Below are 14,295 nucleotides of genomic sequence, written 5' to 3'. Positions count from 1 at the left end.
AAACGAACTCACTGTTCCGGGCATAATTAACCTTCCAAACTCGAATTATCAGATGGATATTACAAAATCTGAGAAACTGCAGAGAGAAGTCATGAAGATGATTAATGAGCAGAAAGCATTATTTATACAGGGGGGAAAAAAACAACAGCTAAATGCAGGCAATGCATCAAAGAAAAATGACCATATAGTGTCATCCTAGAGTGTGTTGAAAAAGAAATTCACAGCTGCATCAGATGCCTTAGTTCAGCATGACAAAGTTGACATACAGTTAACTCTCAGTGCCATTTTAAACTTGTCTTCAACAACAATTTTACATAACAAACTGAGTTTTCAACAATTTTTCACCCAACCTGGACATCTCAACAGTTCAAAACATTCACAGTCCAATGCAACAGAAGCCCTGTGTATGAGGAGGAGGAAAACACTGGGTTTTCCATGACCTTTTGCCAATTTCCAAAACATGAAGACTTAAAATAATTCAGCAGTCTGCAGAGTTAACATTTGAAATTACTCGGGTTTAAGTGCTTTCACATATCTCACAAAGCCGCTCCGGTCTCTGAAGGGACAGCCCCGTCGCAGCGAGAGACCGATAGCAGCAGCCACACCACCTTCCCACAGGCCTCAGTCCAGCGCAGCCTCATGTCCCGGGCGCAGGGCGAGGCGGAGCTGCCCTGGCCGCCCGGCCCCTCGGAGCGGACAGTCCCGCATCGCCGCGGACAGCTCAGGCCTCGCCGAGCACCAGAGCGAAACAACATGCCGACCCTTGCCATCACCAGGCGCGGTCCCGCTCCCGCGTTACCGCTTTAAGTGCCCACAGCGCCTGCGCGTCCGCACGCGGCGCGTCACTCCCTCTGCCCAACCAGAGAGCGCCTCCGGCCCGGATAGCCAATCCCCGCAGGGCTGGGGGGCGGGGCTGCGGCCATGGCGGACCTGAGCGGCGGGCTGGAGCCGGTGCCGGTGACGTTGTGCCCGCCCGGGGAGGCCCCGCCGGCCTTTCAGGTAGGGGCGGGGGCCGCGGCCGCCCCGGGGACCGGGCCGGGAAGGGGGAGAGACCGGGGTGGAGGAGGAGAGTGAGAAGCGGCCTGCGGCGCCTCAGGGAGCGTGTTTGCCGGCACCGGCCCGTCCCGGGTGCCGCTTGCAGGGGGTTGTGGGCTCGTTACCTGCCCCTCCGCACCGGTCTGATCACTCTTCGCCGTGCGCTGCGCTGACACACGAACAGCGTTTGATCCGCATGTGCCATTCCGTAGAGTTTAACCGCGCAGGTCAGGCCCCACTGAGGAGCAGCAGAGCTCTGGCGCTGCAGGGCGGTGACCACAGCCTGGGTCGGAGTTGGGAGTGAGAACCGGGCCGGCTCGGGCAGCGCCCCCCTCTGCACAGCCGGCCCGAGCGCTCCACAGGAGACATGGAACCGAGAAATGCAGGGCAATGCTTCAAACTCTTCACTTCTGGCCTGCTTTCTTAGGCATAGCCCAGTTTCTGCGCTTTCTGTATTACTTGGACATTCCAAGCACAGTTCCCGGCAGTTCACTGATTGCCTAGGAGCTTGTTAAGGGAAATTAGAGAGGCTTTAGAAAACGGGATGAAGAAGCTTCTAGCAAAACTAGGGGGAAAATAAAATAAAGACCTAATCCAAATAGACCCTAATCATCCTAGATTGCATGGTGGTCAGTCTTTAACGGAAACAGTAAAGTTTGTAGTCAGTGAATGGGAGAAAATGGGAACAGATAAGGGACTAGTAAACTTGGCCTTCAGTAAAGCCAAATGACTGAGAAACCTGATGGTTATGAGTGAACTGGCGTGTTTCCCAGCTCCCAGAAGCAACCGGACAGAAGCTATGAAATGTAATATTTAGTAGTAATGCATACGTCAGGTTTCTAAATAAAGCTTTGCAAGTTGAATGCTGAGAAGAAAGTAAAAATATATACGTAGCTGTCTTTAGCATCTTCACTTAATCTGAAAATCAAAATATATCAGCTTTTATTCTGCAACAGTCCATGGTTCTACAGTCATTCACCTGCTGGGGGCATTAGTGTAATTCTGAGAACCTGATTCTCAGCTTGGGTTGCTTTAACTGAACCGCATCTACTCTCACAGACAAAATTTAGAGTGAAGCAAATACCATCTCGCATTCTGCCCTGACAATAGTGGGGACTAACTTGCATGAAACATTTTGAAGAGAAATTATCTTCATTTTTAACAAAAATAGGCATTGTAAATTCTGCAACTTAAAATATAGAGTAACTTTATAAGCAGCTTATCCAGTGTTTTGAAGGAGAAAAAAATTACTTTTGAGATACCTTGCTGTTTCTGTAAATAAGAATCTTATCTAGTAAATTAGATACAATTAGCTGACGTGTTTTTCCTGCTAAGAATATTAGGGTTTTTTTTCTGGCTAGTAAACTATTTTGAGAAATTCAGTTACTAGCAGACTATCAATTCCTTTTTGGTGTATATGGAGTATCTGATTTGCACTCTTAATGATGTTTTAGAAAAGTTAGACTTATAGTTAGAAATATACAGGAAAAAGAAATGTTATGACTTCGGTTCAGAGATCAGTCATTGCCAGACACAGACTTCTGAAAACTCAGATAGCCTCTGTGGAAAGAAGGATTGAATGTGACAAGGATTTGACTCTTGTTCTCTTTACAGTACAGCCCAGACAGCGTGGCTGGAGCAGACGGGGACATTGACCCTACAGAGATCACCTTTCCAGGATGTTCTTGTCTTACCAGCTCCTGTGTGGTTGACGAGTGCTCGTGTCTTTGCCGTGGTGAAAATTACAGCAGGTTGTGCCTGAGGCCCACAGACACAGAGGAGTACACCAGGCCTGTTTTCGAATGCAATGCCTTGTGCCGCTGCGGTGAATCCTGTCAAAACAGGGTAGTCCAGAGGGGTTTGCAGTTCAGACTTGAGGTATTCAAGACTGAGAAGAAAGGGTGGGGGCTTCGCACCCTGGAACCCATAGCTAAAGGAAGATTTGTTTGTGAATATGCTGGTGAAGTTTTAGGCTTTAATGAGGCACGTAGAAGAATACAGGCCCAGACATCAAAGGATTCAAACTATATCATAGCAGTGAGGGAGCACCTCCATGGCGGTAAGATAATGGAGACGTTTGTTGACCCTACGTACATTGGTAATGTAGGCAGATTCCTGAATCATTCTTGTGAACCGAATTTATATATGGTACCAGTACGAGTTGACTCAATGGTGCCTAAACTGGCACTTTTTGCAGCTACTGGTATTTCTGCTGGAGAGGAACTTTCATATGATTATTCTGGAAGGTTCCATAATTTACCAACAACTAACAGAGAACAAAAATCTTTAGAGGAAGATAACGGACTGAGAAAACCTTGCTACTGTGGTTCCCGCACATGTTCCTCCTTCCTACCTTGGGACAGTTCCCTCTTTTCCATGCTGGACACTAGTTCAGGGAGCTCTCCATAGTATTTCAGTCCCTTGGTACCCAACAAATGTCATTTTCTCTAGTAGTTTAATAAAATCCTGATTGTCTATTCCACAAAGGAAGCACACGCAGTTTAGAGTAACAGCTAGAACAAAAAATTTTTGAGAATAACTTCATGCAACATTCTAGAGGGCGTTTTCAAGGTGGATGGTATGATCTGGAGCTTCCAGATGTTCCCAGATCAGGTACTAAGCCAAGCCTGGTGGTTTCTTATTTTCTTCTGACAGCATTCCGTATGATAAAGCATGTCTCTCAAGTTGTAACTTTCAGAAAGAATGAACATTGGTACACAGAAAGGACATGAGAGTAAAGAAAAATGTCACTGAAAATTACAGAAGACCAAGGAATGTTGACATTTGCAAGAAGGGCATTAAGTTTCTTAAATCCTGTTAAAATAACTTAATTAAAATTACTTGCTAGAAATTTTTTGTTCCACAAAATGTAACTAACTATTATTAATGTAAAAAACTTGTCCAGAAAGATTAGTCTGAATGCTTCGTGTACACAGGAGAGCTTGCCAGGGGATGGGGAATGTTCTGCAACTGCATGTTACTTCACTTCCTTTCTACAACAAATTCAAGAAGCTTGAAACAGGCTTGTTTTGAATTTCCTCCAACTTTAATACACAAGACAGACAAACTACAACGCTACTTTCTCCAGTCATGCCAGCATCCCATCAGCGGCACAAACCCCTGGGTTACTTGCTCTGTACAGTTTGATCTTTAACTGTATTTGTGACCTTTGGGAAAACATACCCACACAAGGGGGGGCAGTGTCTCAGGGGCCCAGCTGTCCTGCGGGACAGCAGCAACCTTTTTTTTTTTTTTTTAAATAAAAAAGACGACTTTGCTTTGGACCCAAGAGATTAACCTGAGACTGGTGAGGGAGAAAGGACATTGTGTTGCTCTTATTTTGCTATTTGCTAAACAAAATCTTACTTTGTGTTTACTTCCTCAATGAGCTTCTCCCCCTTTGAATGTACACCTTCATGCTGCTTTTGAGTTTTACATACGGTTGTGATTTCAGTTTAAGATGAAGATTGCCATGTGATTTCTTCTTAATGATTGAGTGTCACTTCTGTCAGTGCAGAAAGCTTCTGAAGGATTTCAGCTGCTTGTCAAGAGTAGTTTACAAGCTGGGTGGCCATTATCTTTATTCCTCACTGGCTGCAGGCTGCCTGCTTCCACCAAGTCCTCCAGGTCCTGTAACACAGAACACAGGCTGCAGGAGATACCAGAGCACAGCTTTGGTTGCCAGTCTCTTGTCCTGTTCAGAGGCCTATCTGGTTTCTTCCCCCACAGGGCATGGCACCAGCCACCCTGAACCCGCAGGAGAGGGGGGCCTGGAGTGGATGATCTGATTGACTTCCCCTCTCCCTCCCAGAAAAAGTTTCAGGACTAGTTTTATACCATCTGTATTCCTGTTCCGCCAGATTAGATGGGTTTTCAAGATGACAGCACTGTTTGCTCGCTTCCTGTTATTAATATGGACTTGGCATGATTTTGAGTAGTTAAGGAAGTGTAGATTTGAAAAAAAATAACACCAAAACACAACACCCCAAACACCGTTAGCAATATCTAGTCCTTCCATTGCCAGCTTAAACAAGCAAACACAGCTGAGCCTCCTGTCTCTGCAATCCTACCCATTCCAGCCCAGCCAGCTGGTGCTGCATCTAGCAAGGGAGTATCAGTTACCTGGTTCAAACAAACTTCCACAGTGCAGAACAAGAGCATGCTGTACTGCTGAACACCACCAGCCATGGTAGAGGCTTTACGAAACAACACCTTGTCAGGGAGTTGGACACCGTCGTCGTGATTGTTACCAGCCTCTCTCCACCCAGCCTGTGCTTTACACTCCGCTCTGCCATGACACTGCAGCTGTCCAGGGGCGTGCAGCAAAATCCTACCAAAGGAAAAGGTCTGCTAAAAACACATTGGAAAATAAAATAGACCCTTGTTTCCACCTGCTGCATTTCTTTTCCTTCTGATTCTTTTCAGCTTTATGGAGTCCCAGGTCAGTGGTGCTCTTTCACGATAAATTCAATCAAATGGCTCAAAAGACTGAGCTCCACCTAATCCCCCCTTTCTACTCTCAAAGTGTAGTAACGATTATCAATATTTCAGTATTCAATACTCACTCAAGCTCGGACATTTATTTTCCCATTGAAATCCAATCAGGCTAATTCAAGGCTGCTTAATGAAAGAACTTGTAACAAAATAGAGTAACCATTACACAAAGAGCAGCAGCATGAACGGGACACCTTCCAGCATCTCCATAGAAGACAAGGAAGACTTTACTTCACATGAGACCCACAGCACAATGAGATAGTCTGGCATCATGAAGTTGTTCATTTAAATAAAGTCATAAGAACAAAACCACCTCTAGGCAAAATCTTTTATAAAGTATATTCCTTCTTGTGGCAGAAAGATAGATATAATCTTGCTTGATTAATCCGAGTAAAAGAGATGGTTTTAATGCATAGATCTTAATTAGACATTTAATGCTGGTAAGGCAGTCCTTATTACACAAAACATTTACCACAGCTTTTATCACATGAGTACTAAGTCAGAGTGGTGTATTCTGGAATTGTTGGAGTTTTTTTTGCTAGAATTACCTTCTTCCCCTGCTGGAGGCTGATGCTTGGTGAAGGGCTCCCCAAATGTTCTCCAGCATCTTCTTTTCAACGTGAAACACAGAGTGGAGGAGGAGCTGGCAGGTGATGGATTTGTATGAACAAACCCAGCTTAATCCTGAAAATACAATGCTGGGCAAGGCTGGCATGACTCCAAATTTATTTTTAATCCACCACATTTTTCACCGTTGAGTCTCAAAGCAGCTGATGGGATGGCCAAGTTTAATGCCAGTTTTCATGGCAGCAACCAAGAGGCCTGGTTGCTGGTTCCCAGCTTACAGCACAGGCCACGGCTTCTGCAGCCTCTGCTTGGAGCCAGCAATTGCCTGGGACAGAAATACGACCAGACACCACATCCTAGAGTGAGGGATGGTGCAAAAAACACTTTGTGAAAGGTCCAAAATACATTGAGATCCCCAAAGGAGGTAGCGCTCATTATTCCTGTTGCCCTTCCTCCTTACTAAAATTCCTTTTCCATGGAATTTCAGTTATTTATTTTTTAACAGAACAGTTTCAAAATTTACCTTATTAGGCCTTAGGGCTCACAGTTATATCTGCCATCTTTTCACTTTAACGATATTTTATTTAAGTGAAATAATTTGTTAGCTTCCATCTCTAATGATGCCACTTTTGCAGTTTTCAAGTCCCCAAAATAAGCCTACACATCGTCCAAGAGAAATTCAAAGGAAATTGCCAGTGTTTTTCTATCAATAAAAGTCTTCAGCATAAATAAACACTAGAAATTTTATTCAAATATGTACAGCATTTCTAATAATCTCCCCGAGGATTATCATCCCTCAGTTGCAGAAGGCACTTAAAGAGAAGCAAGTATCTCACTAGAACAAGCCCAGCTCTGGACGTGATTTTCACTGCACCAGGAATGTAACACAACAAATCCACTGACTGCCTACCTGGATAGCTGGCCCTTTTCAGTCCTCAACTCTTCTAAACTCCTTCAATTTTCTTTTAAAGCTGTCTAAATTTTCTCAGCTGCTTCAATTTTCTTTTAAAGCTGCCTAGAAATCTATGAAGTTCTTGTTTATTGGATTTGAGTGTAGAAATTGAAACTATATATAAATTAAACTATTAACAAAAGGTCTTTTCTAACAGAGCTGTTTGTTAACCTTTTAAAACACAATCAGCATGTTTCTGCTCAGTTTTGTGCTAATTAAATCCAGAATGAAAATAAAATTTAACTCCAGAATATTGCTAAAACCAAAAGAAAGTTTGGTCAGGATAAAGGTCCAGTCCAGGTTCCCAAAACATAAATACAGGAAGGTTTCTCAAACAATGTTGAGTGTGTTGGAATTTTCCCCTCCGCAGGAAGTTTCAGCACTAGGTTTTTCTATTCTGTGTCACCTGCAAGTGACACTCAGCACATCTGTTCTTCCTTGGGTGAAATTCAGCCCTCCACGTCTTGGTGCAACAGCCCACTGGGTCATGGCAGCTCCGGCGAGGTGTCTGCTGCGCAGCGGAACCCCAGGTTGGAAGCGGAGCTGTCGGGAGTGTTTTGACTACGGGCTGCACAGCGGTACCTGTAGCAGTAAGACTGGAGAGCAAGAGGGGGAAAGGTGAACTTCAGAGCATACTGCAACTTGTGCTTCCTTAGGCAAGAGCTTTTTAGATTAATATAGCAAAACATTTCAAACACTGTTGAACAGATCAATAAACTGATGCAGATCAACATCATTGTGTCAGAAATAAGGGAAATCCCACTGTATGCAGAGACCAGTGATACAGAAAGTGATGCAGCTGATACGGAAAGTAGTTTCAATGGCGAAGTGTCTGATAATGTGAGTGTCAACTAATAACATATCCTGCTCTGAGCAAAAGCTCAAATGACCTTTCTGCTGCTGCTCAGAGGAGCAGAGAGCAGCTCAGTGCATTGACCCATGTATCAGGATACAGAAGAATGACTGGAAACAGACAGGTACTGGCACTGGCAAGAAAACATTTCTCTGAATGAGATGCAACAAGAAGAAATAACTGGAAACAAACTCCTTCCCAGTATTCCTCTGTCTAGCAAGCTAAGGATATTTATATTCCATATATATTCTGGACTGGTGACTAAAAAAAATTTACATTTAAAATTAAGCCACTGATAAAAATGGTTCGACTGCATTTCAGATATTCCTAGCAGACAACTTTGAACACTGTCCTCTTCCAGAATGGGCTGCAATCACACAGCAGCCGCCTCTCAGAAAACAAAAGAAGGAACCATCACTGCTATTTCAATTCTTTAAGTGAGAAAGGAGCACAAGATTAATGCACAGGACTTGCCCTCACACCCATCAGATACAGCCATTTGATGCCACTGATGCGTGTTGGTGAGAAATACCCCTGCGCTTTGATCCCCAGTGTTATTTGTCTTGTGTTTGTAGGATTTGATATTTCTGTGAGAGAACAATTTAGATCAAAACCACCATTTTAAAATACTTGGAAAAGTACTGCTGCAGGGTGCTTTGAATAAGTGATTTTAAGAGAGGCTGTTAACTTGTACACAACCAAATGAATCTAAACAGGACAAGGTCAGACATCCTTACAGCAAGGTACAGACACTGGTCTATACTATATTTTGTACATTGCCTGGCTATACAGATTTGGCCACATCTCAGTGCACATCAATATGTTTCCACTCCTTGAAAAAAAAAAAAAGTGCTATTCACAGTGCTACAGATTCTTAGTTACCTGATGTTAGGAATGGTGGTTTCCAAACTGCAGAACTGATGAGTTTAATGGGTTTGCTACATTAAGTGAGACCTACAGAAGCAGTTACCCATCACAATGCAGAAGACAGTCACACAGTTAATTTCACTAATGAAGCACTGGGGTAGCAGACTGTGCATTTATGTGGCAACTCCAGTACAACCCACCCAGGTTCTGCCCCAAAAAAATCCAGCTTGGGCTTTTTGTTCCTGTCCTCCAGCTACAAGCCTCTGGCCTCTGACAGAAGAACACTGGTTCTATTCAGGCTGGTTCAGCTGCACGTACTCAGGCTCTGCACCAGACTTCTCAAACAGATGAGTTAAAAAGCAAACACTTTTTCTTTACTCACATTCCCTCCACCCCTTTTTTTTTTTTTTGAGGGGGTATGAGGGCCAAGCAGGGGAAAGGGCATTTTTTCCTCCTTTAAATCCTTCATGGGTTTGACCACAGCTACTCAAACAATTTAATTTGTATAACCGTGAGTGGTGACAACTTAAACAGGTTCCGTTATCAAGAGAACAGCCCTGTGAACCACAGCATCGCCATCCCCCCGAGGCAGCAGGTCACCCCCACAGTTAATGGCATCTCCATCTAAGGAGACTGGAACAGCAGCTCCTCTCCCAGCGCAGAGCCCCAGAGCAGCTCTTGCCCTCCAAGGACAGCAGATGCTGCTGCTCCCGCATTGCAGAAACTCACCCTCTATGATAGGATTTAGAAGCTGGACTGTTTTGAAAATAAAAACAGCTTGTAAGCATGCATGTAAAAAGGTGAGAAGTTCAGGCTTTAGTAGAACAGATTAATCCAAATAGATTTTTAGGCACCTAATAAAGAGCCCTTCTACTAAGAGTATTCAGTGGGGTTTTTTGTCTTGATACACAGCCTAGTTTTATCACCTACAAAAAAGATTAGAACAGACTAGAATCTTCACAAGCCTTTAAAATGGGTCACATTATTCATCACTGAAGAAGATTCTATTCCAGTGTTAATTTAATCAAAACTGCTAATTAACATCTGACATGGATTTCACCTAAGAACAAAATCAGTGTAGAAAATGGGATCTCACCATAGAGAATTTAATCTAGTTATGAGAATGATTTGCCAGCTGCAGGCTTTGAAAGGGAAAAGAACAGGACAGCTTTAATGAAAAAGGAGATGTACAATGAGCATTTTTTTCAGCACTGATGGACAGAGTTTAAAACATGATTTATGTCATGAGCAGCTATTGCTTTGTGGTGGTATCCAGACTTTTCAGAAAGAATTTCAAGTCTGCTATCCACTAAGCTGAAACATTCATCTCCCAGCAATCTTGCTGCAAAGACCTGTTATCCTTTCTGGATCAAGAGTCATTCTAAAACTAAAAAAAGTCACATCCATACTTTCTACTCTTACAAGTATTACTCAAGCACTATAATTAAAATAGCGTTAGAGGAATCCACCAAAATTTTAACATCTAAAAAAAAACCCCATACTGGGGGGTAAAGCACTTTGTTTCGTTCAATTCCAAGCTAACAAAAATAATTCCTTACGGCCATCAGGTATTACTCTCCCTTAAATTGCATGAAACCCCTGAAGAAGCATCCAGGCTGCCAGGAGACTCTGTCAGAAGATCATTTCATTGTCAAGTCAGGTACTTTCAGAGGAAAGATCAATATGAAAACACCACAGGCCTTTTCACATTACCTTATGGCACATGTAGGATCCACCCTTCTTCACTCTGTCCGTCCCCGATGAAGGTCCTTTCTGGGGAGGAGAGGACACTGATCAGTATTCAAGGAACAACTGCCAGTTACAGGGTAAAGGTAAAAAGCTGTAAAAGGGAGATGGATGAGGAACAGCCATAAATATTCAAAGTAAACAAATCTCAGCTGTCTTCTCTCTGAACCAGAAAGCTTGAAATAATTATGTTGTAAAAGACCTGCAGACAGGTGAGAGCAATTGTTCTCACTCCCCACTGCTGCAAATATTTGACATTTGAGTTGCTGCCCATGAGCCCCTCATGCTTTGTTTCTATAAAGCACCTAATAATACACTGTAAAAAGTGCACTGGCAATCATTAGAGAGGAAGGATCTTTGAGAGCAGATCAGTTGCTGTAGTTTCAGATATTGCCTAATAAGAGATTTGAAATTTCACACACTGGCCTGCACATGTGCTGAATCTGTGATTCTCATTAGTTCCACTGCAATGAAGCAAACACACAGAAACCCATGAGCCTCCACAAGGAATATAGAGAATTTCCACTTTTCTAAACACGGTTATGCTCTTTGGTGGCCAGTTGCAATGAGGGCTGTAATGCCCAGTGTTTGGTGCTACTTCTCTTTCCAAAATCCAGCCTGAAACCCCAATTTATGAGCATGCAGCAAGACATTCTGTACCATCTCCCAGTCACTAGGCACTAAATTGGTTAGCATGTGGGATCATGACAGCTAAAGAGGTCTGCAGAAAGCACTGCACTTAATGAGCAACAATTTTGTAATTGCATGTACATTCGCAGTGTAACATGATTTATTTGAAGTGCTTCTGAAATTGGCCCTAAAATTGATTTAACAAGGTTGTTCCACTCTTTTTGTTCAATTTCCACTCCAAAGGACAGCCTAATAGTTCAAGAAGAAAGCTGGGCTTCCGTGGTAATGCACTCTCGCTTGCTTTGATGCATATTTATTGCATAAGTGAGCAATTCTCCCCCTTCATTCCTCTTAGCTGTGGAAGTTACTACTGTGCTCATCTAACATTTAGAGACTACTACTATACTTCATGTTTCCACTGTCGACACCAAATATTCTTACGTGCTTTCTACATTCCGTGTGCATTAAGAAACTACTTTTAGGAAGAAGTGAATATCTGCCTTGTAGAAGTGACAAAACAGGATCAAGAAAGTAAATTGTTTAATCAGTTAACCAGCAAGCCTTGCCTAGAAGTTAGTATGGCCACTGAGAATCCTCTCAAAGTTGTAAGATTTGCATGTGTTTCTATTTCTGTACATGTTACACTAGCATGAAACAGAAATGTCTTCTTACATACAATCCTCCAATAAAGAATCTTTCACTTAACTCAAGGTACAAGCTGCTGTTTCTTCACTGGTCGGTAAGGTGTATAAATCACGTCTGTATTTCTAGACAAAACCTTATGAGAAGAATTTGTGGAATACAGGAAGAAAAAGAGAGCCATCCCTGCATTTTCTGCTAAGACCATTACCTTAATAAATAAATACGGGTTACAAGAACATCATCAGCCCAGTGTTCAGCAGTTAAGAAAATACAAGTCATTCCTACAGAGTATGTAAATGATACAAAGTAGTACCATTAAAAAAGTGCCATAATAGCTTAAAAACAGACAACTGCTAAAACAGAAATTCTGCCGGTGATTTTGTCTCCTCCTGTCCAGCAGGAAGCCATTCATCCTGGAGATATCCAAAAGGTGCTGTGCTTTCTGCAAAGCCTTAAGAACAAGGCCTTGACCAACATAAATGCAGCCACCAAAGAAAAATTTCAGTTCTGTAGTATCTCCTGAATCCAGGAATAATTTCCCTTTAGGGAGTAGGTTCCTAAAGAGAAGATTCCACAAGGAATGACACCTCTCCAGCTTTTCTCAGTGACCACCAGTTTGACCAGTTTGGTTACATCTGGTTACCTCTCTGTCCTACCCTGTATCAAGGGAAATAGTTCTCTCTCACTCAGAGGTGACACTCCAGACAAATCAATGCAAGACCAGTATTTGCAACAACTAATATAAATCACAAGGACTGTCAGAAAACCATGGAATTTGATGCTAGTGCTACAGAAGCTAGTGACTGTATCTGAGTCTGACTGATTTGCGAGTCTTCATAGCAAAAGCTCACCATACTGAAACTGCAGCAGCTTCACATTTATTGCAAATTTTTTTATGAGCTACACACAAAAAAATAATTTGGCCTACTACTGCATTTAATGCTCTAAAAATACTGAAGGAAAAGCACACTCGGAGGCAGCGTCGGCTCATTTCCGAGCCAGGGGGCTCCTCCACAGGACAGGCTTACTTCACTTCCAAGGTCTCTGGAAACTGTCTTCACAAAACTTGCATGTCAATGCACTGAGCCCCACTCTAGGATAAGCCACTAACAAGCGCAATCAAACTGCCTGTTATTCTCATTTTAAGGGAAGCCAGGGTAGAGCCAGCCAGAATAAAACTGACCTAAAAAAAGCTACGTGAGAACAAGACAAAACAGAAAACAATGGAGCTGTTGAGCAGGATTTCCCATTAAAAACTGTAATGCAAATACGGAGCGGCAACATTTGCTATTAGCTCCAAAGTAACATTTATAAACTACAAAGAGCATGCTAATTTAGGATTGGAAGGTTTACTGTCCAGCCATAAGACTATTGTATGGTTTGAGCAATTATACAGGGATAATATATACTGAAAAAACATGTGAATCAAACAAAGTGGTAATTGCATAAACTCTTCTTATTAGTTACAAATATCCTTTGCCAGGCAACAAATGAGCAAAGCTTATTTGCTAACAACAAGTTAAATTGAAATCTCCCAGCCTCTGAATCAGGATTACATCACTGACATGCTTTATCACTTGAAAAATCCGATGTAGTGTTCTCCAGTAATCTATTCTATTACAAAACAATTTAAAATCACTGCAGTTTATCGTAAAACTGGTGGCAAATTCCGTGGAAAAGCAATAAAGCATGACACATTAGTTGGAGAAACAATCACTGCCTGTTTGACATCTCTCTATGAGCTATGTTTAATTCTCTCACTGTTGATATTTCCCTGTCTTGCTCTGAAGTTTAGCAAAGGAAAGCAAAGTTGGGAGAACAAGATCTCCCAGCTACACATATATGTACAAAATCAAATGTGCAAGTAACTGTATGCGCGAGACTGACTAGAATGATACCTTTCTCTGCTTGAGACTACACTCAAATTAAGGGTGGTTAACAAAGAAACACAGAACCCCAAAAGGTAGGGCACAGTGAGTTCAGTTCTCCTACCTAGTGTGAAAAATCCAGCTCCCAAAAACTCTCTCTCATTTGAAGGCTATTGCAAAGTTAAAATTAGCACACAACACTGAACATAGCAGGCAGTGATGAGGCTTTCACTCGGTACGTAGCCCAGCTTCTCCACAGAAGGCACCACATCTCACCAGGGTGCCCAGCAAAGCCACATGGGCTGATCGGGAAGCAACTACAACAAAGTGAAAAAGACATTCTTACTCCAGACTGATGAGCATCCTCATCACCATTTACATTGGTTTGTACTCTTGTATCACAGGTTTGCCTGCCTGATAAGGACACGGTGTTGGAAGCAAGTGTTGCATTTCCTTTCTCTAATGGTTTGCTTTTCCATCCTGTGCGAGCCCCTGCTCAGCACCAGACAATCTGTCAGCGTTCCAGCAGCCAAGGGCTGTATCTGCATCCCTCTCCTTCCAGTGCTCTTCACTGCAACTCCCAGTAGTTCACAGCTCAGCCACTGTGGTAAAGCTCAGGACAAGCACCTGGCCTTCCCTGT

General features: G+C 42.8%; 3 protein-coding genes across 9 annotated transcripts in view; 1 reads left to right on the top strand and 2 right to left on the bottom strand.

The window, feature by feature from the left end:
- Positions 1-786, bottom strand: part of LOC139828782 (uncharacterized) — a 266,478-nt gene extending 265,692 nt beyond the window's left edge. For all 7 annotated transcript variants that reach the window (XR_011740739.1, XR_011740740.1, XR_011740741.1 and 4 more), the window contains exon 1: positions 609-786. Coding sequence is in view for 4 of the 7 variants with exons in the window: in XM_071813192.1 (XP_071669293.1) it covers positions 609-770 (162 nt within the window). In the remaining 3 variants the exon portion in view is untranslated. The remainder of the gene's footprint in view (positions 1-608) is intronic.
- A 120-nt stretch (positions 787-906) lies between these two features.
- LOC136105937 (histone-lysine N-methyltransferase SETMAR) lies at positions 907-5,430 on the top strand. Its single transcript, XM_065845872.2, has 2 exons — positions 907-999; positions 2,650-5,430. The coding sequence occupies exons 1-2, from the start codon at positions 922-924 to the stop codon at positions 3,442-3,444; spliced, it is 873 nt and encodes a 290-aa protein (XP_065701944.1). The 5' UTR covers positions 907-921; the 3' UTR covers positions 3,445-5,430.
- Positions 5,431-6,821: 1,391 nt separating this feature from the next.
- Positions 6,822-14,295, bottom strand: part of SUMF1 (sulfatase modifying factor 1) — a 33,618-nt gene continuing 26,144 nt past the window's right edge. Inside the window, exons 8-9 of the mRNA XM_065845870.2 lie at positions 10,482-10,541; positions 6,822-7,644 (exon numbers count right to left, since the gene is read on the bottom strand). Of these exons, the coding sequence (XP_065701942.1) occupies positions 7,534-7,644; positions 10,482-10,541 (171 nt within the window). The 3' untranslated portion in view covers positions 6,822-7,533. The remainder of the gene's footprint in view (positions 7,645-10,481; positions 10,542-14,295) is intronic.

The sequence above is a fragment of the Patagioenas fasciata genome, chromosome 10 (genome assembly GCF_037038585.1).
Source record: "Patagioenas fasciata isolate bPatFas1 chromosome 10, bPatFas1.hap1, whole genome shotgun sequence".
Lineage (NCBI taxonomy): Eukaryota > Metazoa > Chordata > Aves > Columbiformes > Columbidae > Patagioenas > Patagioenas fasciata.
The sequence above is the reverse complement of the archived record's forward strand: the minus strand, read 5'-3'. Positions and strand labels throughout refer to the sequence as shown.

Bases quoted from the DNA above. Each gene is read 5' to 3' on its own strand.
- LOC136105937 (XM_065845872.2), top strand. From the start codon at position 922: ATGGCGGACCTGAGCGGCGGGCTGGAGCCGGTGCCGGTGACGTTGTGC. The intron at 1,000-2,649 runs GTAGGGGCGGGG...TTCTCTTTACAG, and splicing joins AGGCCCCGCCGGCCTTTCAG to TACAGCCCAGACAGCGTGGC.